This window comes from Apus apus, chromosome 6, assembly GCF_020740795.1.
Source record: "Apus apus isolate bApuApu2 chromosome 6, bApuApu2.pri.cur, whole genome shotgun sequence".
Lineage (NCBI taxonomy): Eukaryota > Metazoa > Chordata > Aves > Apodiformes > Apodidae > Apus > Apus apus.
In genome coordinates, this window is record NC_067287.1 from 36,107,691 (window position 1) to 36,134,283 (window position 26,593).

At 47.8% G+C, this 26,593-nt stretch overlaps 1 protein-coding gene across 2 annotated transcripts in view; it reads right to left on the reverse strand.

The window, feature by feature from the left end:
• The window catches only part of ERBB4 (erb-b2 receptor tyrosine kinase 4), a 599,354-nt gene extending 575,980 nt beyond the window's left edge, over window positions 1–23,374 (reverse strand). For both annotated transcript variants that reach the window (XM_051623560.1, XM_051623561.1), the window contains exon 1: window positions 23,257–23,374. In XM_051623560.1, coding sequence (XP_051479520.1) covers window positions 23,257–23,350 — 94 coding nt within the window. In that variant the 5' untranslated portion in view covers window positions 23,351–23,374. The remainder of the gene's footprint in view (window positions 1–23,256) is intronic.
• Between the last annotated feature and the right edge of the window lie 3,219 nt (window positions 23,375–26,593).

Here is a 26,593-nt window from a genome sequence, read left to right on the forward strand (position 1 = left end):
GTTACAGAGCCCTTGTTTTCCCTACTTTACTCCTGGTGTGCGGACAGCTGCTCAACCATTATTCTCCATCTTTTTCATGAAACCTGAAGTACCTTTTCTGGGCACGCTATGGAAAAAACTGGAATCAAACCACAGCAAAACCCTACTGAGTACTAGTCCTAAAGAAGCAGCCTGGGCTGCTGCTACTTCTCCTTCCATTTTGTTGCTCCTCTTGCATACTTCTGCCACCTTCAGGGCAGCTGTTTTTCCCAGATTCCATATCATCTGCAGAGCCAAATGCGATTCATTATTTCCTTCCATCATCAGAATCACCCAAAGTGAAGACAGACCTCGTATTTCATGATGCTGCATTAATATCTCCATCCCAAAGGAGACCCAGCCTCATCACTGGCTAATTCAAACCCAAAGCCTCTTCCATCTCCTTCCCCACTCCATGAGGACAACAGGGGAACAGGCTTTAGTAGCAGTGAAGCTGAGGGAAGATGAATGGTCTCATCAAAACAAAATACAATAAAAGACTGATCTGCAGAGGAAGATAAGCTTGAGGAAAAAGTTCAGATTGAGAGGATGCCCAATTATCTAAATTGAAGCTCAAAGGGAAAATGAGATGTCTATAATTATAAAAGAAGTATCTGTTCATGGGATGGGAAACAAGATGACAACCAGAGACTTCATAAATCAGTCAATGCCACATGTTGCCGCTCCTTGGCACTAAGCAAATACCTGCCCACACCTGCACTGCCCCGAGGAGTGACTGGGATCCTGTGGTTTGCTTGGGGGCTGCCTTTCCTTCTTGGCTTGGCTCCTTCAACTGCTCAGCTCCATCAAGCTAAAAAACAGTGTACAGCCAGCAGACAGCCAAACCAGGGCAGCTTCCAGACCTCACCTTTCCTACATGCCACAACCTGCCAGACGGGCATTCTACAGCTATTTACCATTGCTCACCCTCTTTCCCCTCATATGGCTTCTCCTTTTGGTTTGCTTTTGTGGGTTTTCCTAATAAGGATTCACCCATGCTGCCTGAGCTCTCTCCTCCTCCCCTCGGGCTGGCTACCTACCTGCCCTAATAGCTGCATAATTAAAAGGAAAACCACTCCAGGTAATTGGCAGGCTCTGCTAATTAAAAACTGGAGAGGTAATCATTTGGCCCAGGGAAAAGCCCCACTCATGTGCTGTAATATGGACCACCATCTGTTCAACAAAATTAGCCACAGTGAATTATTAACACACAAGTGACTGACACCAATTCTCTTTTAAGGAGTTTGCCTTAACACAGAGGACGCTTCACCACCTCACTAAAACTCTCCCCATGACAGGAGGCAATTTTACTTCCAAAGGCCTAAGATACAGATGCTGCCAAACATTTCTGAGCATAAAAAGCCAGTAACTTACCCATGATGGACCTTCCCAGGACCAGCAGTGTAATGGGACCAGCATCCTCAGCTCTCAGGCAGCTGTTCATCCCTCCTGCACATGTCCTCCTCTCCAGGGACAGGATGCATGGTCCTGTACACACTGAGAGCAGCCTGACACCTACAGCCACTTTTTAATTCACTTTGGTTAACCAGACTTTGGGAGATGAAGGAGCTCTCACAAGCTCTGGCTGCCTGGCTGGTGAAAAACAGGGGATAGAAATAATCACCCCTGGCTTTATCTCAGCTCACAAGCCAGGCTCAGAGATGATCACCTGCTTCTCTCCACAATTCCCACTCAAGCCAAATCCTCCCCATCTGGGGTAGGAACTCAGCCATTCTGGAAGCAAACACAGGTGAGGAAGACCTGAAGTCAGGACCACCTTGGGCACACTGTATTGCCCAGCAGAAAACAGCAGCAAAACTGGTCACCACAATGCAGAGATAACTCAGCAGTCAAGCTCCTCAATTCCATCTTCATAAGATTTATTTTTATATTACCACTGTGGCAACTGTCTCCCTAATGCTCCCACCACAAGCCAAAAACCCAGGAGTCAGTGTGCACAGCCAAGTAGGAGAAAACAGCCCTTGCAGCCAAAATCCTTCTCAAAATAGGAAAATAGAGTAGGTAGTACATAAAAAAGAGGCTGGGGGAGAAGCAGCCAGCAAAGGGTGATAGCAGGAAACCCAGGGCCCTGGGACCTCAGGCATGGTTGCAAAGCCCTGTTCAGCCACCCCATCCAGAGCCACAGCAAGAAACCACAGCCAAGGAGGAGTGGGGACCTCCTTCCTCTCTAACCTGCATGCACTGAGTGGAAGGCACACACCACAGTAAATTAAAACAAGGATGCTCTTCAAGCAAGGAATCTTGTTTCATTAATTAAAATGCTAACAACTGCTGTGAAACATAACAACATTAAAGCACACAATATATTTGCCATTTACAAGTTCCCATTGTACAGAGAAGCCCACCCCCCTTTCCCCACCACTGCTCCTTTACCTAGGGGAAGGCAAACCTACAAATACATTGATTTTTCTCCCAGATCTGTATTTTTCCAGTGCCTGCACAACTTCTGTAGCGTTACCTGTGCAGATGGCTGCCGGGCCAGTGCTCTCACAACACCATAAACCACCCAAAATGCAGACCTCACCACTTGCCACGTTGTTGCACAGCACCACTACGATGCACAGATGCACACATGCACACTGTACAGATGCACACATGTTGTGTTATGCGTTTCCTAAGCCCAAGGAAAGCTGGAGCAGCAGACAGAGGGGCTCCTCCATGTGCCCAAAGGTCCTTTTCACCCCTAGCAGTGAATTGCAGGAGATCCCAATACTGCCTGGACCTCTGCTAGCCCACACAACCCTCAGGGGACTGAAGGTACCAAAGCCAAAGCCCTGAACCACACCCAGCCTTCAAACCCACAGCAAGTGCACTCCTAGAAACTTGGAGTCACATTTCCATTCTTTACTTTGACACACAGTAACATTAGCAATTAGCACCACGAGCAAACTGCTTCACTCCATCTCTTTGATGTTGGTTATTTCTGCACTGATTGTTTTGCTGAGAGAGGAATTTGGGTTCTCCATTATTCTTCAGGGACAATGGAGAAGTGCTTAATGTAAAAAAAACCACCCACATTCTAAATAGTCACCCAAAAAAAGCTTAACGTGATACTGAGAGTTAAATCTGAAAGCCTTTTCCATCAAATCTTGTAATTATAAGGGTCTCATCATCATCTCAAACATTCACTTCACTTTTTATTTTTTGCTTAAGCATCAGAACAAGTAACAGGGAAAAGTTTGAGGAGAGGCCACGCGAAGGCTCTCCTGAGGCAAGAGCTCATTAGTGACTCACCGTGATAATTAAAAGTGAAGCTGACCCCATCAGGAGTCAAAATGCATTTTTCTGATGGAAATGGAGCACGTCTGCAGAAACCTAACCACGGCAGCTCAAAACACATGCACAGAGAGGTGGCACCCTCAAGAAAGACACTTTATCATCAGAGACTGCATTTCCATGAGGACACGAGTTAACAACAGAAAATGAAGAAAATAATCTTTGGGCAACGCCTTGATACTTTTCCCCTCCGACATTTCCAGGTGTCAGCTGTAATAAACGAAGCATTTACTGGGTGCAGGCGACACTTGAAACAAATCAGTGCAAGTCCCTGAAGGAAACAAGCAGCAGCATATTCGGCAGTATTTCATCATTTGGGAGCCGGCAGAACGGAGCTGACAAGTACACAAGATAAACACTTGGTTCTGTCACGCTGTGTCATGTCAGGGAAAACACAGGGTGCTGCGTGACCTTTGGAGGCACAGCCCACGGAAGCCTCCCCGCTCCCCTTCCACGCTGCCGTCTGCAGGAGGGGAAAGGAGGAGAGAAAATAGCAACACCCCTGCAAGGCTCTAACTGGAAGGATTTCAGGGCCACCTTCCTGGCAGAGGTTTTGCTGCCGAAGGCTGAAGAGGGACGAGGCCCCAGAGCAGGAGGCAGCACCGCTGCAACCTCCCCTGGCTCTGCAAAAGCAACAGGAACACACTCAGCACAGAGGGGAAAGCCACAAAACGGTGCCAGTTAATTGCTATCGATCACATCTTTCCTCCAACAGAATGACTGTTCCTTTTTTTGTTATCTCTTTCTTTAAAAAAACAACACACCCCACATCCTTTTGCTCCTGGTGGAATTTAAGAGCACAAGCCGGGCTGAGCAGAAGCCAACCCCACTGGTCTGTGGCACAGCAGCACAACCCGAGGGTGATGCCTTCTGTGCCAAAAATCACTTGACTGGGCCAGACATCCAGGACACAGGACACCTGCAACAGGCTGGACTGGACCCTGGTGTGCCCCAACACCCAGGACAATTTCAATCCAAATATCAACACGCTTGTAAGTAAAGCAAAGCATAAGATCTGTGATTGTGCACTGAAACCTAAACACCCACTAAGGCCCTTGCTAATTTCTTCACTCCTCACAGCCATGTTGAAATACCACTTTTTTTTTCTTTCCCCTTTTTATTTTATTTTTTTTTAATTTTGTTTTCTTTCACTGTTTCCAGTCACATCCTCCAGGCTCCCTGTCCCAGGCAGCCACACGATGCTGGCAAACATACAGCACAACATCTCCATCACAGTTTTGCATGGCAAGCAGCCTCATGGCGAGCACTTCAGGATCAGGGGAAGGAGAATACTGAACTGCTTGGATGGGAGAGTAGTAATAAACACCTTTCAATCCTGCAGCATGGTGCAATAGGTGTTTTTAAACAGTAAAGGTATCCAATGGGACACACTGTCCTGTCTCACCTTACCATGTTGTTCATGCTGCCCTTCCACCTGCCACTACCGTATCTCACAGACATTAGGACAATAACAATTTTTTAAAAAGAATTTAGATTTTCAAAACCCTGGGTAAACAAGAGAACTAATTCTACAAAAAAAAAAAAAAAAGAAAAAAAAAGAAAAGAAAAAAGAGAGAAGATGGTTGCAAAACCACAAATACAAGCAAGACATCTCAGAGCTAGGTTTGATGTTAAGAACTACTTTCAGGCACTATTTTAAAGCTAAGTGTAAAATAGATAATTTTATTTAAAAGCCATCACATTTTGTTATCAAGTAACTGTAAAGACTAAAAAGATACTGTAATAATCATAAGTGTGGGAATGTTTGACGTTTTTCCCCATCAAAGATGGCAAGCAAGAAACCATCCTCGTTAATTATCACTCTCTTATCACTTCTATCTAACAACCTGCAGTTACAGAATCTCCATAATAAATTATATATATTTACAAAAACTTCCTAGCTTTCACACTCACATATCTAATTACTGTGAAAGGGACAAATAGCTAATTATTCTCTTTGCAGTTACAGAAATCTGAATTATGGGTGCAGAAAGAAAAGTACTGGCAAGCTAGCCCTCTAGTATGCATTGTAAAAACCAGTAATATTAAAAGTAGATAAGGTAAAAGTGCATTTGCAATTATGAACAATATGCTTAACGTTTGATTTAAAGTGTCACATTATTATGAATTAAACATTCATTAGATTTGCTCTGATCATAATGAATCCATTTGCCAACTGCTTTGCCTTCAGATAAGACTCCCATAGTTCCATCATAACCCAGTTGTTAAGCATTAATTAACAATGAAACGCCAGAAACAGTAGTTAGATTAATCAAATAAATTTTAAAAAAGGTGTTTTGACCAGCCCGAAACACTATATATAAGAAAAAAAAAAAAAATGAGCAAACAACCTTCTCTTTCCATTTTTCAGCCACGTTCCTTTAGAAAGTAAATTCTGGGGTGTCACATCTGTCCAAGTGCTCCAAATCTTTCCCCTTCTGGGCTAAGTTCAACTGCCCTGATACTGGTGACACTCAAGTTATTAAAGGTCTAAGGAGCACATGTGTGTGCTCACCATCCTTTATCTGTAAATTACCACCACATGATGTTTTTAATGTCACATGAACTAAACCAACACAGTACTCTGTGTTAAAGATGAAAAACTCAGTGGAAAGAAATGAGATGCCACTGGAGCGATAATGGTTTATTCTAAGTGTCCATTAACTAATGCTGAACCATAATTAAATACTTTCAGAAGTACATGTGTCATGCCCAGGAATACTAAACAGCCTCATTATTTTTAATGCTTATAGACTGAATATCAAACTAAACTTATCATAAAGAAATTGCTGCAAGAAAATGTTACCCTGCCAAGAAACAGAAACAGGGCCAGAACTGCTTTCAGTGCACATCTTCCTATCCCCTGGAATGAGGAAAAGGCAAAAAAGGGTTAAGTGCTCTAATCTTCTCATGTTGAGATTTAATTAAAAGAAAGAAAAATGGTCTTCTCCTCCCTCATTTTTGTCCTAAAGTCTCCTTTGGGCCATGCTACCTTGTGCCTCACATCCTGTTCCCCAGCCTCTTGCCAGAGCACCCTGCATCCCTGCTGAAGTTCAGGAAGGTCCCAGCTCTTCTCCACTGGAGCATCTCTGCTCATCACCAGTGGGAAAGTGTGATCCTGGGCAGCCCACAAGGAACCCTGACAGAGGCCAGTGCAATTTCTGGGGAGGAGGCACCACTCAGTGAAAAGGATGCATGTCACAGAGGGATGCAGCTGCTGAAATGACTCATAGATCTTCCTCCTAACCAGCTGTTGGGACCAGAGCCCTTCAGAGGTGGGAAAAGAGGCTTCTCCTGCTGCAAAACCTGCATTTTCTGACCACGAGGAGCCTTGCTGCTAGTGGAGACCACTGCGTGTGAATTCACTGACACCAGGCAGCCTCACACACCTCCTCTGCTCAGCCCAGCACGGGGCAGGGCCAATAACTGTGTTTACTGCAGGATGACCCCAGCCCGTGATGATGTTGAGCAAGTCATGCTTGCCTGAAAGGGCTCGTAAGAAATAAAAAAAGGAGAGGGGAAAGTGTTTTCACTCCTCTGCTGCTCTCCCTTCACAGAATCCTTGCACCCTCCTCACCTTGGCAGGGAAAACCACATCTTTGTGGGCAAGAGCTCTTCTCCCTTGTCTCCAGCTCCCACCCATGCAGTCATATATAGGCAGCAGACAGACGGACACAGACTAAAAATAACCCCAGCGCTGCGCTCAGAAGTAACCTGATGCTAAAACAACAGGACAGCTGCCATTCGCCTTTCCCAGGCAGACCAACGCAGGAGTTTAGTCATCCCGACCTCCAAGTGCTGGGCTATTACTGGGGGATTAGCAGCTCCCACTGAAGGTTACCAAAAAGGGGGGACGTGGGGTGCCCAGGGCAGAGAGCTGGATCTGGACCTCCCAAAGGCAGCTTGTACAGCCACTGGGTCTGGTCCACAGGGGCAAAAGTCAATGTGAAACTAATGCTCCTGGGGTTTCTTCTTCTGTCTCCCCATTTCTGACCCCTAGAAACTTTATTGCTGTACCAGCAGAAAGAGGAAGAGCTGGAGAGTCTGGACAGGGAAAGGGGAGGCACCTGCCGATCCAAAACCAATAACAACACTGCATAAAGTAACATCTTATTATTTTATTTTTTCCAATGCCTCTGGCAAACTTCAAAAACCAAATATCCTGACAGGAAAGAAACAAAGGAACCCATCCACAGATTGAACAGAAAGTGTTGCAAACAGCTAGATTTATGAAAGGTAAACATAAAACAAAAGGTTACACAAAACAGACGACAGCAAAGTCGTCCAATTACGTTGTGTCTCATTATTGTATAAAACTTTCTTTTTTGTTCTTTTTTTTCCCCCCCCTCCATTACAATATTTAATCCTTCCAGACCCACTGTCTGCTGCCAGTTAAGGGCTCAGCTAACTACACTTTCAGGCACCAAGAGAAAGACACGGACTGCACTTCATGCACCCTGGGCTGAAGAGCAGCCAGCAGAACTTCAGCCTCATGCTGGCAGCCTACTCCCTGGTAGCACAGGACGACTGCAAGCCAAGGTCAATTCTTTTCCTTAATTCCCTTCTTTCTCCACCCTCTTTTTTTTTTTCCTCCCCTTTTCCCAAGGCCTGGGAAGAGAGCTTAGTTATTTCTGCATGGATGCAAGGTGAATGAGGCTGTCGCTTCTCATTGCAGTGCTATTTATTACAGGTCGCTGACATAATGCAGCTTCTTTTTTTTTTGCCTTCTAATATATAAAAAAAAAAAGAAGCAGGGGAGAGAGTTCTTTAGCATTGTCTCACACACCTCTTTGAAGGGAATATATGAACAGTTTTTTATTTATTTATATAGCGATCTGACAGCTGAGATGCATCAGCTTGTTTTCAGAGGCTTCCTGCTGAAGAAGGCAAGTCACCCTGTTATTAGGAGGTTTAAGAATCCAAAAACACAATAGAAGGGAAGAGTCCACATCGGGAGGAGAAACTGCAAGATTAACAAGATAAGCTGACAAAGAAAGGAGGGGGGGGTGGGTAGTATTGTGGGCTTGCTCCTGCCTCAGCCAGCTTCACAAAGAGGAAAGAAAGAGGGTAATAAGAAATTTAGCTCTACATGCTCAGTGGGTGTAAATCAGCATCCTCCCTCCACCTCCCCTTGCTACACCAGGAGACCCATTCCCCTAAGCCTGTCTGGTTTAAGGGTTGGTTCTGGTCTCTCATCAGCAGTTCCTCCCAATTTAATTCATAGTTTCAGATGAAAAGGTTTTATAGATCTCTGCTTTGTCTTGAGATGAGTTTGCCTAGAGCTCCAAGCAATAAATTGATGATAAATCAATTTTCCTGTGCTGTGCTTCATAGTTTGTTGTTTAGTTCTTTTGGGGTTTGCTTTTTTTTTTTTCATACAGTGCTGAGAGCTGTGTATGAAATACCACATTCCTCACTTGTTTTTTAAAAGGTAGGCTAATGCCTCTAAAAAATCAAGAATATCCACAGCCTGTTTTTAGCCCTAACAGTAAGCCAGAACTGCCTCAATAAAAAAGATCTTTTAATTCACCTCTACCATTTTCTTTCGCAGCCAGATTAGGTGATAAATGAGTGGGCACCAAAGGCTGTGGAAGTTGCAGCAGAGGCTCAGGAGGAGGCAAAGCAACCCAAACATGTCACACCTCACCCAGGGGACCATACATGACTCAGAAGAGATCAGTCCTGTGTCCTCCTGTGCAGCAGAGAGCACCAGATAATGTATTTAACCCTTTAATCTGCATTTTCTCACAGCAGTACCTGTCACAGAGCATGGCAGTTGCTATGGAACAAGGATAGCTATTAGCTCTTCTGCTGGTAATATAATTCATACTGTGATTGCACAGCACGTTTTTTTATCCTTTCCTATCCCAAAAGGTTTTTATGGATTTACACCTTGACTCAGAAGGATGTCCACCTCCTGAGCCTGAACTTAGACCATGAATAAGAAACTCATGTCTTGGGACAGCTTTCAAATCTTTTAAGACTTTGTTTCCCAATCCTAAGGGTGCAAACAGCAGAAAGGCAAGCTGGTCACCAACAGCCACCAGAGCCTTTCCAGCAACATCAAGATGCTCCAAGAGGTCCAGCAACACCAACTCCACGACTACCACCAAGGAGCCATCAGCTCCTGCCCACAAATTCCCTACTAGGGTCCCATCCTCCCCCAAGGCAGGAGGCTGATGGGTCTCTTTAGCCAGAGGAGTAAAAAAATTAAAAATAAATACACAACAATCACCTGCACTGGAATTTGGAAGCACTGCTTGTGAATCCCAGAAAAAAAAAAAAAAACAAAGGATTTTTAGTTTATCAAAGTGTGCCAAGACAGAGCTCTACAAGCTTCATGTTCTGACACCACTCCCAGCTGCCTCATTCAAACATCACTTGAGGGGTAACCCTGCATCTGTACTTTTGACTGTGCTTTTCTGATGCCATCTCCCTCACCCTGTGTGGAAGCATAACCATGATCAAACCCACCAAGGAGGTGTGAGGAAGAGTTCTGCAAGCTCTGCCTTATGTGCATGTAAGACCTGAAAGATGTCAATTGCACAGACAGCAATTTGCAGCTCCTTGTTCTTCCTCCCTGTAACTTCCCATGAATGCCAGCCAAAATGATTTAAATGTCACACACACATAAACAAAATGTAAGTACAGTTTGGGTTATTTTTGAGTTTTGTGCTTGGATCTTTTCACTGTTTTTAAAGCAGCAGGCCAGGGAAAGGCTGCTTGGTACTATGAGCTCTCTCTCCCAATCCCATTGCCAAAGCTACCCAACACACTTGTCCTCTTATTTGCTCTCCTTTCTACTGTGTCCTAAGCTGTGAAATTAATTAAACAAAGGACATAAACCTCTCATTCAAGAATAAAAGTGACCTTAATACACTCCTGCTTAATCCTTCCCAGGCTCAGCACGCCATCGCTTTGGGATGACAACCCAGCATGAAACCAAGATGCCAGTTCATCCTCCAGTGAAAGCATCAATTCCATGTGCACATCAGGTGCCTCCTTGTGGAAAAGCCCTTGTTGGGAGGAAGTACCACAGCAGCAGGAGCAGAGCTACCACATGCAGGGCTGAGGAATAGCCCCTCTCCTGCCCAGCAGCAGAGACATGCCAGGAGGAAGGCAGCTGCATCCACACCTGGACAATTCCATGCTGGAAAGCAGGGAGTGCAGATCTGATGTGCACATCACTGCTCAAGACAGCTGGTTCTCAGGGGGAGTCCATGGGTTTGGGCCTGAAGGGCCAGGTTTTAATGAGGAGGTACATGTGAGAAACTGCTGTTGCTTGTCAACCCACAGGAACACCCATCCTGCCCCAGGCAAGCACAGGTGCACAGCAGCTATTGAAGCTGCAAGGAAAAGATCCATCCTAAGTGCTTTTATATACACACACACATATATCATTTATATGCCAACCTGCACTCACCCCACTGTCCCAGGTGAGTCCCAAAGGCTTTGCTGGCCTGTGGCTTCTCCTATTCAGAGCCTGGAGAGATCCACAAGCATACTTCTTTCTCTAAAGGCATGACCAAGTACTCCTTCTTGGAAACGGTGCCAAATCATCACCAGCTATCTCGGGGGGGGGTGTGTGTGTGTGTGTGTGTGTGTGTGTGGTTAGAGCCTACACATGTGAGCCACTTACACAATTATTCTGGTTTTTTTGGCAACAACAATAATTTTCCTTCTCCCGACACCAGCCAGAGAGTGATCAAAAGCCTTGCTTGTGTGAGTACCCATGGACTGTGTTGGTGAAACAAGAGCTTGCACCAACTGCAAAGTGGCAATAGTGAGTAATTCTACAGATTCCTCAGCTGTGGCTTTGAAATGTTTCATAGAATAGAAAATATTTTGGCAGCACACCAGACAAAACCCAAGCAAAAAAAGTAACTCCAAAGTGTGTGTGTAAATATACATATATATATATGCACACATAAATATACAAACCAAACAATTGCTTTTGCCACTGCATAAACATCACATGAAGTGTTACCAAAACAGTGAATTCTGGAGCAGTGAGGCTGCGTGTGTGTTAGTGGGTCTTAATTTTAATGCACACACACCCCAGGTAGAACACTCCCCCTCCACAGCCCTTCCAGCAACTGCCACAGATATAGAGCACAAGGCCACAGAGAAGGCAAAGACCAAACATGTCAGGCTTGCTCAGGAGAGGCCAGAGCTGCTTCTGGCTCAGCCCCCAGCTGGTACAAGGGTGGATATGTCATCACCCTGTGGCATCACATCTTTCTCTTTCCATCCCTGGCTTTCAATCAGCAAGCCTTTGGCACAAGGGCTGCCCTCCATGCTCCTCCCCACTGCTCTGCTCACACATGTTCCACCCACAGCATCACCCACCTTGGCTGCAACGTATTAAAATCCACTCTGAGAGGGAGAACTGCACTCTGCTGCCTTGGAGGGCAGCAATAAACTGCTGAATGGCTGAGAAGCACCTTTCATGCTGGCTCACCTGCTGCTGAAAGCGTGCTCACATCCACAGCCTGACTGCTCAACCTGCTAAAAACCCCTACGTAGCTGCAAGTGGCTGCTGGCTTTCCATATTTCATTTGTCTGATGCTCATCCACATCCACCAGGCCAAGCCTCTAGCATGCCCTGAGCACAGTGACGAATGGCTGTGCTGCAAACTGTTTCAGGAGCATTTCTCATCACACACTCTTCATTTTTTTTACCCATTGGAAGTGTACTGATAAAACTAAGTTTCAGAAGGAAAAGACACTTTTCCCTGCAGTTCCAGCAGCTGGTTACTAACGTTTAGGCAAAGACAAAACCTCATAAAGGTAGGACAGCAGCGGAGGAGGAAGGTGCAACGATGCAGCCATCTCTAGAAAGCTGTGTTTTCCACCAGGAATACTCAAAGCCCAGTCTGCAAAATCGCTTAATTTTGGATGCAAATGGACAGTTACACATCTAACTGACCATTTGTGCAAGCAATTACACACGCAATTACCTGATTGCATAATCAGCTGTGGGCCTCATTTCCAAACTGGGTCTCACATTTTCTGTTGAACACCAGCACTGGATTTAATAAATAGATATGGAGGAGTTTTGAAGCCAAGTCATCCAGACCTACCGACTCAAACTCAAGTATTGACAGAACACGCTGAAATGTGTAGTAACCCAAAAAAGAGCATCACGTAACCCTGGAGTGGAACTGCATGTGCTTACCAAACTGAGCCAGCTTCTCTGCTGAAACTGCTAGGCCTTTAAATTGTCATTGACAGCAGCAACATAATAAATGCAGGCACAAACATGTGTACAAACATGTCAGGTATCTTTATCAGAAACACTGGCAAGTTCCTCATCATGATTTTTTTTCAGAGGAAGACCTGTTCAGGAGCATTCTTGCTACTTAGGTTGTATTCTAGGGAAGAAAATCAAACTTAAAGAAAACTATTATCAGCAAGCTGCTCAGCAGCTCGAGTGTGGTTTCATCACACAAACCCTGGAAATCAGGCAAAATTTAGATTCTAATAATGAAGTGTTACAGGTTTTTTGCATGTGATCCAAGCAGTTAATTAGAGGTTTGTGCATACACTTGATTATCCTCAAGTATTTTCAGCCAACTGTAAGGAGTATTTTTATTTTATGGAATAATCCTAAAGACAGTCAATTTTCCTGTGAATGTCATCCACAAGTCTCTATTTTACATGTCAGCCAAAAGGTCTTTAAGATTAGCTGTCAGAGTCCTTGAGTTTTGACCAAATATCAATTTTCTGTGTGGATGATGCATTAAATTTAAGATGCTTGTTGCTAGTGCAGGCAAAGCAATGTAGCAATTACCAAGCTATTTCTGACTTACCAACCCGTAAGTAATCGTGCTGTTGGAAACCCAAACTTGGTAGGAAGGAATAGAAACAGTGTTAAAAACAAGGACTATTGCCAAGGTAGTAACTGCCTTCTCCCTTGGGATGCACGTTGGTGGAAAGACCTGCAATCCCAGTCCCTGATCCACACACTCATTTGCAGAGACCTTGGGAAAAGCAACTCCAAAGCCCTCAAAAGCCTGTTTTCCACCCATCACACCTGTAGTAAGACCACAAAGAGCTGCTGAGGCAGCGTTTCCTCCCCACTCCACCCTTTCCCAGTTCTTTGGTACCTGCTGCTTGTGTTAATTCCTATCACACCTCCACGTGCCACTAAGGCCCTGTATTACTTGGCACCCAGAGAAACCCTTCTCAGTATTACTAAGTTTGGCTTGTGATGCTCTTCCAGCATGTCACACTGTTGACTCCCCCAGGAAAGCCTTAATTTACCTGGTAAAATAAGCCTCAGACCTTGTTACACCAAATAGGGGTTTTATTCCAGATATTCCTAGAAACACCGACCCCTGCTCCATTTCATAGTATTCTCAGAGAATTTAATTAGCAGCAGGCTTAAGAAACACATGTAAGAGGAGCTTCAGTGATGTTAGGCATGCTCTGCAAGTCAGCTAAGATCTCAAAAAACCCTGGCACTTGTGCTCCCATCAGCACTGCCCAAACTAAAGAGCAACAAGGCAAGTAGCAGTGCATCCCTCCTTTTCACCCAGCATTGCTCCAGCCTTTATCCTCCAAGACCCTGCACTGCCTCCATAAAGTCCTTCAACACCATCCGTGCCCAGGGAAGCACCAGCATCATTCAGGATCAGGACAAACAATCAAAACTTTAAACTGGCCCCAGAAAGCAACACAAACAGATCTGAACCTGACAGGGGCTACCTAGCCAAAGCTCCCTGATGGAAGGAGGACACAGTCATCAGTGAGATTAAACAGATGTTCTTAAACACTGATGTCATGAACATGCTGGTACTTGATGTCATTTCATCACATCCCTGCAGAAAACAGCCAGGCTAGAACCAGAAACCTAAATGTACCAAGTATCACAGCAATTCTCACATGACCTAGGACAGTTTAGGCACTTGTAATCCAGGAAAAGCCCAGGGTAGATAGTGTTTGGAGCAGAGGCTTTCTGTCCAAATGGACGGGATCCATCCAGGACAGAAAGGACATACAGGAATCACACAACCTCGTACAGCCTTTACTTGCAGAAGGTGACTATTCACAATGCTTTCTTTCTCATTTTTATGGGCCTTCTCAGTGAGATTGAGATTATTCAAGTTGACAGTAAAAGAGTGGCAAGATCATTTTCCAGCATCAAAGGACACCTACCCAGCAATTGCTCTACTGTAGTATGAGACATAACCCATATATTTTAATGCCTTCACCACATGTCAATGCAGCAATTAGACTGAGGCTATTAAGAGTCTTAATCAACCCATGCTCCCATCTCCAAAGGCATGAGAAATATTTGGCAGACATTGCAAAACCATAAAGTCAACCAGCCCCTGCATTAAAACTCACAAATTAGTTTAAAACCGTGGCTAATAAAAACAATTCTCAGACCTCTCCCCCTGCTTCTGAAGCTACAGGAGCTTTAACTTCGCACACAGAGCAGCTAGAGATGCTTTTGTTTGGTTTTGTGGGGGTTTTTTTATTTATATGAAGACTGAGATTCTCACAACTCCAAGATCTTGGGATAAAATTAACCTGAAGAAATCTGTGGCCAGGAACAGTGTGTGAATCTATTTGTACATCTAAAAAAAAAAAAAAAAAAAAAAAAAAAAGGAAAAAAAGAGGAAAAAACCAAGCCTTCTCCTACTCTCCCCAGTCTTTAGTTACCACATGAAAGCAAATGCTAATAGAAGCCACTTAAGAAGACACTTTAATAAAGGTTGAAGCTGCACGTCCAAGCCCTGGGGCAGCCAGAAACATTCAGCACAGCCCTGGTCGGGCTTCCTTTCTGAGAAGCTGGATGGAACCACCATGTAAAGCATCACTACAAGCTACCAAGCCCAAAAAGAAGCCCCCCAGCAGCTGCTTGTCATATCGTGACACAACAAGGCTTCACAGCAACACGTGGAGCAACACGAGAAGCAAACCCAGCCTGTGACTCGGGTGGGTTGTGCAGCACCCGGGCGATGTAAATGCCGGTGAAGTTATCGCCACTATTTATAGACCCTCAATAATCCTACATTTTTCTAATATCATCTTCCCAGCACGGCCTGCGGCCCCAGGTGACACCAGGGCTGTGCAGCTGGGTGAGCTGGCAGCAGTTTAAGAGAAATCCTCTGCACAGAGACACCCAGGGAGAAGCTCCAAGCCGTGGGGGCACATCAGCACTGGCACAAAAGCCCCGCTCTGGCCCAAGGAACAGGCAAAAGGAGAGAGAAAAGCTGCGATGGCTTCACATCTGTTGTGAAAATTTCCACTTTCTCTCGGTGGGATCTTAATCTCCTTGTTCCTCTGAGCTCCACTGTCCCCAGGGAAGGTGGAACAAGTCCCACCTTACACCACAGAATGGGGTCCCCAGGCATTTCACCGGGATACTGGAAAGTGCGACCGAGTCTGCTGGCAGAGGGCGTGAAATAGCAGGGATCAGGTCTCAATTTGCTAAACAAAATTAGCTGCACAGCATTCTGTTTGCAGATCAGTTTCTCCCGCTCACGACCTGCTAATTCAGGCAGCAATTGCTGCGGTACATACAGATAGAGTAATAAAGGCAGCTTTCAAAAACAGCAGCCACAGACATGATTTTTTTGTGTCCTTCCTACACAATCCCATGGCTTTTTCCATACACTCCAATGAGTATGTCCTCTGAGCATTATTAATAGCTTCTAAAGAATATTATCTGTCCTCCAATCACTTCAGCTTCCTACTTGCCACTGCAAGTACATTTTTAGAGCATCAAATATATCAACAGGGACAATGGTTGCTAAATTTGAAGTCAACAACAACTGGAAAACGTTAGCTACTTCATTGGTATTTTTACACGCTACAGAAATATCTCTTGAAATAAATGAGCCTTTTTTTTATCCTTTCAAAGAGATAATAAAATTACATTGAATTCTAAATACTGTCACATATCGTCAGCAAGCAGCAATTTAAATTTAGAGATATACATTTTTACTGCCAAAGATACTGAACAAAAAAAAATGCCCACGATTCAACTTTGCACAGTGGATGGGATCAGAAAGAACCTTAAAACTAGGGCTGGATGGCAGCCACAGAAAGAGGGTTAAAGCAAAAGGAGTCTTACAAACAAATGCTTATCCCTTGCATCTGGCTGTGACACTAACCTTAAAAGATGACTAAAATATTCCATTAGCATACTAACCATGGCACATAAACTTTTATGCTTAAAACGTTCGCTATTCCAACATAATTTCAATTAATGGAAATTGAACATTAGGATGTGTATCAAGTTAAGCACGAGGATTTTTCTTCCTGTCCATGCACCAAAGCAGCTCTATCCTGCTGGTGCTGACTCCTGCTGCAGGAGCTGTGCCCACAAAAGATGCTCAGCATCTCACTGGGGTTCAAGCAAGTACAACACAGCTGCAAATCTCTTCCCAGCACGTTCAGCTGAGGTATTGAAGTGCCTGCTTAGATGTGAAGTGTGCAAGCAGGTCTGCAATATCTGCTCAGGCACCTCACCAAGCTGCAAGCACAAGCAGGAGGAGCCTGCCCCAGGGGAGATGCTTTCCTGGGAAAACGGGAGAGAAAGGTGTGGAAGCAGCATCTGGGGGAGCAGCAGAGGCCATCCCAGGTCTTGAGTCAGTAGGACAGGAACAGGCTTCAGAGTTTTACCCCGTGTATTGTCACCAAGCTCTGCCACAAGGGTAGGGTGCTCTCCCACAGCAAGGATACAGCCAAGGCTGCATCACCATTTCATCTACTTCTCCAACTTATCCATAACATAACTTTGCTCAGAAGGGGGTTGTTTTGGGTTTTATTTGCCTGTTTGTTTTTTTTTACAGTGGGCAAGATTTTTTTTCTTCGACCTCCTTCTGACTTGCCCCGTTTCCTTCATGAAGCACAACACCAAAAAACTCAGGGGAGGGGTCAAAAAAAGAAAGGGAGGGCTCAGGTACCACAACCCTTAATGGACATTTATTAGGCAGTTCAGTAGAGCAGCTGCAAGCGAAGGGTCAGATAATGTCCTGCAGGTCCACAGTAGCCTGCCCACATGAATTTAAAACCTGTCAGCAGCATGAACCACAGCTCAGCACCTTCCTGACACACTGATGGTTTGGTGTGCACTCCAAAAGGCAAGCACAGAGGTTGATGGCGGGTAAATGCCACCCCACGTACCAGCAGGGAAGACAACAGGCTCCCCAGATTTGGTGGAGTGGGTCAATACTGCTGGAGACAAGGATGCTCCAGCAGCACCCACTGGGTAGGAAGGGTCCACCCCTCCCTGGCATCAGCTAGGGGGGGTGACCAGGACCAGAGTCTACCCAGATGGGTTCTTGGCAGACTTCCGTCAGCTCAATATTGCTGTGAGCCCAACACCAGCTGCTGAAGAGATACAGGAATCACATCACCATGTGACAAGAGCCCACATTGCAATGCCGGCTTATTAGGCAAACATGAATAAAGATCAGGTTATAAATGTCCCTTCAGTTACTGTACACCTGGCTGCACACACATCAGGAGAGAGAGGGACCAAACACGAGTACATCTTAGAAACCTCGAAAAAGGACTTTACAGAAACAGTATATGATAACTGATCTTTTTTAATAGCTCTGAAACGCACCGCATCCACTACAAGTTTGGAGCTTGCTTTCCCATTTATTTTACTTTATTTTCCCATCTCGTCCTTTGTCAGGAGCCAGATTTTATAGGCTTCAGGCATGGAAACAAAAAAGCAGCTACCACTGGAAAACAAAAATACTTCTCAGTACTCTTACAGTATGACTTTCTATTCTTCATATGCATTTGCATTCTTGATAAGTCACGGTACGAGTTTATAGTGTGACTAGTAAGTGCTCCTGCAGTTTGAATTACAGACTTTGCTGTCCCAACAGCTGCCAGTGTCAGACCCTCAGGTGTCACTGATGCACAAGCAAAATATTCACCCATCCTGGGCTTCGCATCCCCTTTATGCAAAGTGGGAAAGAAGGATGAGTTTCCCTGGCAGGCTGAGAGACAGAAAGGAAATAAATAAATAGATAAATATATATATAGCAGCAGCTGTTCAAGAACTTCAGGAGGCTTGGCATGTGCCTGTATGCCCAGCAGAGGCAGAGAACAGTGCAGAAATGAGACCATTTATCACGTGGACATGCAGCTCATCCCAGGGAAGCTGTCACCGAGCACGGCTTAAACTCTTTGTCCAAAGCCAGAAGTCAGTAAACAAACATTAACTAAAGTTGCTGAAATGATGAATCTTTCTGGCAGATTCCAGTACTCCCATGGGATAATTCAGCTTCGGCTACGTGGGCACACATAAAATCCACCAGCAGTCTGCGCTTGTTTGCAAAAGGAAAACCTTTAAGTCAGGGAAAACAAGAGGCTGTGCACCTGTCAGCACTCGTGTGATGCAAGAGGAACAGCTCAGCCACTATCACCTCCTGCCTTTGCTCCTGTCACAGCAGAAAGTAAATCCCAGGAACAGCTCACACTCCTTTCCTCAGAAAAAAAAAACAAACCAAAACTGCAGCCTGAGAGCAGCTGAGTCTGCAGGGGCAGACCTGGCTTAGCTGTTCACATAGAGCTGCCGTGGCTTGATCTGAAGAGCAAAAGGTCTGGTTGCACAGCATTAACCCCTGTCTGCACAGGCAGGACACAAAGCAAGCTCAGAAGCTTCCAAGGAACCATCATTTCACCCCAAGACAACCACCACACATCAGATCACACTTACTGTCCCTAAAGAAATCAGGAGTGGGCCAGTTGTGATGGCAAAGCACTTGCAGTTTGAGAAAAGGATGCGAATTACATTTTGAAGTGTGGGGGGGGAGAGAGAAAAAAAGAAACCTATGGGTTACACTATCCATTTGAGCAAGTGTATGTACTTTAGAAGGACTATCTAATCTAAATTAATGGTGCTAAGTTACAAGGTATATATATTTTTTTGTTTGTTTTTGTTTCCTAGCCTGCCACAACAGTTGCTACACTACTAAGAGTGCACTTAATTCCTAGTTTGAACTTGCTCACCTTCAGTACCGAGTCGTCAGTTTATGCTGATTTACTGTTTAGCTTAATGACTCCCCTAGAATACTAACCTACAAACTTACTCCCAGTTCTAAGCACATCTGACTATGATCAAATCATCCTCAGTTCCTCCTGGAAGTCACCCGAGCTCCTTTCCTTACACATGTGAAGCACTTCATGATCTCTGAGTTACACTCCCAGCACATTATTACAACCTGAATCAGCCAGCAAAAGCAAGGACATGCGAGGCAGGGACAGCCGATTCCCTGCACCACAGCCCCTTTTCTCCCCTGGGCACCCGAAAAAAAAAAAAAAAAAAAAATAAAATGCTGCTCCCTGACCCGGGAGAGGGGTGCTGAGCAGCAGGACCGGAGCCTGAGAAAACACATCTCCCAACTCCGGGCTGCGCATCCCGGCGTCTGGGAGCTCCTGGGAGCTGCTGCCACCTAGAGATGCTCGCACAGCAAAGGCTGCGGGATCACCACACACACACCCCGACCCACCAACCATGGCACCCCCCAGCAGCGGCTCACAACCCACCCCAGCAGCTCGCCAGCTCTGGCAAGGACTTGCATAAAGCTCTTTTGCCATAAAGCCCTTGAACACGTGTTTGCTGCTCTTGACGGCAGGTCGAACACGGGCAGGCAGTGCAAGTGAACTCGCTGTGGTTTGCTTAAATCATGGTAAAAATAAAAATAGCATCCCCTGGAAACTGGAATGAAACATAGAGTTAAATTAAGGGCTGTGCCTAGTTCCCTGCTAGAAAAAAGGAGGGCACGTTTCAGCATTACAAATTAAGGTCAGGAGAGCCAAGCAACACTCGCAGCTCAGCTCAGTGCACCCGCCGGGTGCTGGGCCCTCGGTTGCTGTGCTCCCAAGGGAATAAACCTGGCTTTCCCTGCTCCCCCCTCCAGCTCTGCCACCCTGTGGGATTGGGAGAAGGGCTTCTCCCTCCATCAGCTGCTCATGCCCAGTCTCATTTGATTTACTGGTAAGCATGCCTTTCAGGTCCTAATTATTACTGTTCTCATATTAATTACAAGCATAGTTCTTAGTGCCAGAAGTGGTATATACATGCATCAATTACCATCTCTTTCAAAAAAAAAAAAATAAAGAAAGAAATTAAAAGTCACAACTAGGTCACTGAGGCACTTGGCAGTGCTGGCATCAGCAAGGCTTGTGCACCAACACAGGCTGCACAGTGCAACACTGGGCTCCCTGGGGATGCCCTGAACAGCAGGAGCAGATCCAGTCCCCCCTGCCCTGCAGCAGCACTGGTTCTGATTGCCCTCCAAGGCAGCCTGCCCTGGCTATGATGCAGAGACCCCCACACCACAGCCCTGAACCCCCACATGCATGGGAGGGGGGGGGGGGGGAGAGCAGGACTACCAGGAAGGGCAAGGGGTCTGTAACAGCTCCCTTTGAGTGAACGGGCTTGAGGCAGGACATCCCCTCTGCAGGGACTGAGTCATCTGATGGCAGCCACAGGCTGAAACTCCCAGTCAATATTTATCGTGCCTCTGCAAAGGCACTCAGAGCTCAGCCTAATTTTAACCATCCAGCAGACATCGTGGCCCAACAAACGGGAGAGGTGCCAAGGAGGGCTGCTGCAAAGGAGAGGGGCAGCACCTCTCCCCATCCAACGTGGCCCAGAGAGGAGCAGCAGCACGAAATTAAAAGCCTGAATGTGCTCCTCACTGTAAGTAAATAAATCAAATTACATTCAGCGTGTGTATATATAGATATACAAGCTGCAAAAATATTCGAAGCGCAATTAATTCCTCAGAGCAGCTGAATACTTCAAACAACGCTAAGTTAATTTGGCTGTAATTATTTAACAACTCAGCAAACCCGTATATCAGAAAAAGGAGTTAATTTATCAGCTATTCCCAAGCAGAATGAAGACTCGCCAGCTTCCAGGTAACAGCCCAAGCTGTTTTGGCTCACGTGAGCCTGGCTGAGCTGTGCACAGAAAACATAATTTGCCCGAGCGTGGAGAGACACCGAAAAAACCCCCGATTTTGCACCTGAACCAACAGACACAGGATAATGACATCCAAAGTTTAGTGAAGGCACCACCACCACCCTTGATGCACTGATAAATCCAAGTGGCAGCCGGAGCCCCATCCTATTGCCCCCAAAAGCCAGGAGAGCCCAAATTCCTGGGGTCCTAAATACCTGAGAGATCAAGGCTCACCTGCCCAGCCTGCCTCGCTGTCTCAGCAAGAGACCATCATTAATAGCTGCCGTTGCCCACATCAGCACACAAACCCCTCCAAACAGAAACTGTTACTCCAAGCCCCTTCCTTTAATAAACAGATTAATTGTATTTTTTTGCACACAGTGCAGAGCACAGGGGCTTTTCTGCAGTACAGCTCCAGGAAGTTTCCCGGGAGGCGGCAGAAAGGCAGGCAAGTGACACCGGACCGATGCTTTTTATGATCACTGGGATATAAATCCAGCGTAGGAGCATCTTTGTGATCGTCCACTCCAACAACCGTGCCCCAGCAGTAGGGAAGGAGGGCTGGAGAGATCTGGAGCAGCCCGGCAGGGGCGGCTGCTGCTCCAAATCGAGGGAAAGTCTGAGACAGACAAGTACCAAGTCAGGGGAAGAGTGAGGCTGTGTGTAAACAAGGAGGTAGGAAAAAAAAAGGTAGAGCAACGCCAAAGAACCAGTGAAACCAGGAATGCAATGCTTCTTCAGCTGGGAATGTACTGATCCAAACCGCAGGGAAAGGAAAATCGCCAGGGAAAGCAGCGGCAGCAGCTCAGCGCTTCACCCCCCGCCTGGTTTCAGGGATTAAGAAACAATCACAGGCAGGAAAAGTAAACTGTGCATCAAGATCAAAACTGCCTGCGAAGCCCAACCAGGCAAGCAGAGCCGGGACACGCTTCTTTCACTTCTCGTCAAACGTATCATCGTCTCAGTTACATAAAGCCCCAAAATACAAACCGAATAGTGAGGAATCAGGAGCTGTTGCATCAATACCGCCCAAACATCATAAATTTTGCATCACCGGGGGGGGAGAGGAAAGAAAAAAAAAGTTACAGAGATGGAAAAGATTTTCTTTTCATGTTTTATTCACGGCAAAGGCTCCCCAGAAGGGAGATGCAGCGGGAGACGATCCCGGTGCCCTCCCCGGGCTGCTACCCCGGCACAGCCCGGTGCTACGGCGGCGGAGAGCCTGGCTCCCGTACGCAAGAAAAACAACCAAGGCAACGCCACAAGTTTCGCTCCAGAAAGTTTAAAACAAAACAGAACAAAACAAACAACAAACAAAACCCGGGACAGACCCTGCCGGACGAAAATACGCTTTTTCTGGCTTGAACTTCCAAGCCGCCTGCTCGTTTTCCCCGCTCCGCAAACGCCCTCGGCCCCGTGTTCACGTTGCCGTGTTTGGACAGACCTTACAGACGCACCGGATCCGCGCAAAAAAAGGGGAAAGCTGCCTCCCCCGCCCGGCGCAGCGCGAAGTTTGGGAGCGCGCAGCCCCGTCCAGGCGGCAGCGGCGGCACCTGCGCGGCCGCGGAGACCCGGGGCCAGGCCGGGGGTGTTCGGGGGGGGGGGGGGTCACACACGGGCAGCCCCGCAGCCCCGGCAGCCGCCACCGCAGCGGGAAAACCCGGGATAGAGAGAAGGGGCAGCCCCTCCGCGGGGGTTGCGAGGGGCAGCCCCCAGCCCAGCGATAGTTGATAATAAAACCACCACCACAAGAAAAGTAGAGAAGTGTCGCCCGCCAGCTCGGCGAGCACGGCAAGTTCCCCCACGGGCTTGTCGCCCCCTGCCCGCCGCTTCTCCGCGGGACCCGAACAAACTCCCGCACCCCGCGCAGCGCACCCCGCAGCCCCGCCGGGCACAAGTTGGCGGGTGCGGACACCGCGCAGCGCACCCGCACCTCCTCCTCCTCTTCTTCTTCCTCCCTCCGCCCCTCACCGCGCACCCGGCCGCTCACTCACCTGCCTGCGCGGCCGCGGAGACCCGCGGGGCCCCGGCCGTAGCCGCCAGCACGCAGCAGCTCCACCACAGCAGCCCCCCGGCCGCCGCCGGCATCGCGTCGTCCCCGCCGCTGCTGCCTCTTCCTCCTCCTCCTCCTCAGCGCCGCCGCTGCCTCCTCCGCTCCTCCGCCGCCGCCTCCGCCATCCCCCGCGCAGCCTCCGCGCCGCTGCCGCCGGCTCCCCGAAGTTGCCGCCGCCCCCAGCGCCGCCCTTCCGCGGGCACCGACGGGGCGCCCACCGCTGACAGACCGACCCACCGACCGGCCCGGCGAACAAGCGAGCGGCCGACGGGCTGCGCCGCCAGCAGGCGCGGAGCAGCGCGGAGCGGGAGGGCGGGAGGGAAGGAGGAGCGGCGGGACGGGCGGGGGGGCCGGCACCGGGCAGCACGGCACCGCCCCGCGCCCCCTTATCCTTCCCTTCTTCTCTTTCCTCTCCTTTCTCTTTCTTCTCCCTCCTTTCTTTCTCCCTCCGCACCTGCGGAGCTGCTGCTGCTGCGCGCGCCCTTCCCGCCCTTCCCAGCCCCCCTTCCCTCCCCTCACGCGAATGAGGGGAAGGCTCGCGCCCCCCCAGCACTTTTTCGGTGCAAACCTCGAGCATCGCGGCGCGCGGGGGGGGGGGGATGATGTTGGTTTTTTGCAAACCTAATTAGCGGCACCTGCGCGCGAGGGAGCGCGCGTGCCCCGTCGCTCCCCGTCCTGAGGGGGTTGGGAGGTTGGGGCGGGGGACACGAGGAAGGACCCCTTGTCCCCGGGGAGAGGGGGGCACAGGGGACAAATCCCTGCACCCGGCAGCACAGCCGGGCCCCTGGGAAACCTGTGGGGCAGCCGGCGCTCAGGTGGGGCGGCTGGAAAGCTTTTTTTGGGGGTGAAAGAGATGGAAAGGAGGGCCAGGTTTTGAGCAGGGTGGTGGTGGTGGTGGCACCTTGGAGCTTGCTCTCCAACATGGTGGCTTCAAGCCGAAGCGGCTGATGACCAGTCGTGTTTTCCAGCATCCTTGCAAAGCTCAGAGGTCTGGTGTGTTGAGTATCCACCATCAGGATGGACCCTGCCAGGCTGGTGGCACCTCCTGGCTGCACCCAAGGTGGGGACAGCTGCAGTGCAGGGGTCCTGCCAGCACCTGCCAAGCTGCCACAACGTTTGGTCTAGGCAATGCTTCTCTATCACGCCCTGACACGGAGGAAATGCCAACCCAACATCCTCCCTAACAGGTCCAGGGGACTGGTGGGATCTGTCTCAGCAAGACAGCGACCATAAAGCTCAGCACCTCATCACAAGTTGGAGAGAGTAGCTGCCATTTATCGCTCCTGGTGAGCTGATTGGCAACCCTCACAGCTTCCCTCAGAGCTGAGCTGAACCCTGCAGGTGTGTGAGAGAAGAATGTAGAAGCATCTTCAGTTCATGTTATTTCCCTGAAATGTGCACTCCAAGTTTTTTGCTGCTTCCTGACCCCAGTCCAGGCCTGTGGAGCTCCTGAAGGTGAAGAAGCTCGCATGCCCCTTTCTCTTTGGCCTGTGCAATACTTCTTGGAGCACTCCTCTTCCCAGTGATTCCAGCTGCTTTCCCCAGCACCTGGAGCAGATGCAGTTGGAGATCCCCGCAGCTCTTCACTACAGCTCCAACTGCAGTTTCCCCTTAGGAATTCCTTCAGTCTTAGGGGTTCAGCCCCAGCCCATCCTGCCAAACTGCCTTTTCTCCAGCAGTGCTGGCATCTTGCTCATCTCACACACACAAATAGAAAAATACAGTAAAATAATCCCCAAATCAGGATGGTATTTCTAACTGGCTTAGAGCTCTTTCTCCAGGAGCTGAAAGTTTCAGAGTTCACCGGGCTCTGCAGAGGAGAGGCTGTGAAGAAGGAGGTTTTATTGCCCCTGGTGCTTGTGTATCACCATCCCACGAGAGCTCGGCCCACATCAGTGGTGGCAAAGCGGCAATCCCACCCAGCAGCACCCAGGTGGGAGAAGGAAAAGGCAGAGGGGGAGCAAAGCCCAGACCCAGTGCAGCGTCTTCAACTTCTTCCCTTGGGGTTTTCCATGAGAAAACCAGCCCGTGCCCTTGCTGATGGGATGAGCAGCAAAGCTGATCGTCCCTCCTCGCCAGCCCCAGGGGAAAAAACCAACAAGCATCGTTCCTTTCTGTGGCAGAAACGGATCAGATGGGAGGCTGTGGGACAAAACTCACTCAAATATTGAACTAGAAAAATTTTGCTCTATCTGCCTTTCAGTAAACAGTGACTAATTGCTCTGGCTGGAGCTGCTGTACCTTCAGGATTGGAAGGTGCAGATGGAGCAACGATAGCGAAGGCTCCTTGCCTAACGCTGGCTGTCCATTAATCACAAATGTTTGCTATGCAAATCTTGTCATACAAAGCAATTATTTCTCTTCCCATACTGACCTCATGTTTATTTATTACGTGAGCTCTTGATTTGAACCTGGTCTGGTCTCTCTTCCCATAGAAGCGTATTAGTGTGTGTGGTTTCCAAAGGCACCCAGCTGAGAAATGGTAGCTTTATTTGTGGCACGGGGGGGACAGCAAGTGCCACAGCGACTGCAATGCAGAGCTGAGAGGCTGAGCTCTCACACCAGTGGCTCTTCATGCAAAATATTCTCTCCTCGAGGTCTTTTGCTGGGATGAAGGACGCTTTCTAATAACGTAGGGCCATGACACCAGGTTTCTTCTGACTCTGCAGTATCAGCTGATGGTAAATGGAGACTGTCAGCCCTAGGAGCCGCGCAATAAAACTCTGATGGGGCTTTTTTAGGGCCCTCTTAGATAAAGTCAAATTTTACTCAGTTCTTCGTCCTTGGTTTTGCCACCTTTGCCAATCTCCAGGAGTACGAGTCGCAGGAAGATTTAACTCTGTGACCAAAGAAGTCTGAAGCGGAAGGGGCAGTGTTCCAGAGGCTGGAATGCTGGATGTCTTTTAGCACCAAATACTCTCTTGCCACAGGAGTTTTAACCATGTGATTTAATGTTGAGCAACAGTGGCATCCGGTGGGCAGTGGGTTTCCTCCCTGGCAGCTTTTGGCAGCTCACTACCTCATTCTTTTTTTTTTTTTTCCCTCTAGATTACTGTTAAACATGACTTGTAAGCGTATCTGGATTTAAGGTTCTTGTTTCTCCCCCTTCCTTCAGTCGGGCTGCAGCACAGCAGACAGAGCCACGTGTTACCTTGTGCAGCACTACAGTTTTCCTTCCAGTGCTCTAGGTTACACTCCACTCTATAATCTAGAGGCAGGCAGGACTTGTGAAATCAGCCACCCCCTGAGCTGATCGACTTTGTTCTGCAGGGACCCTG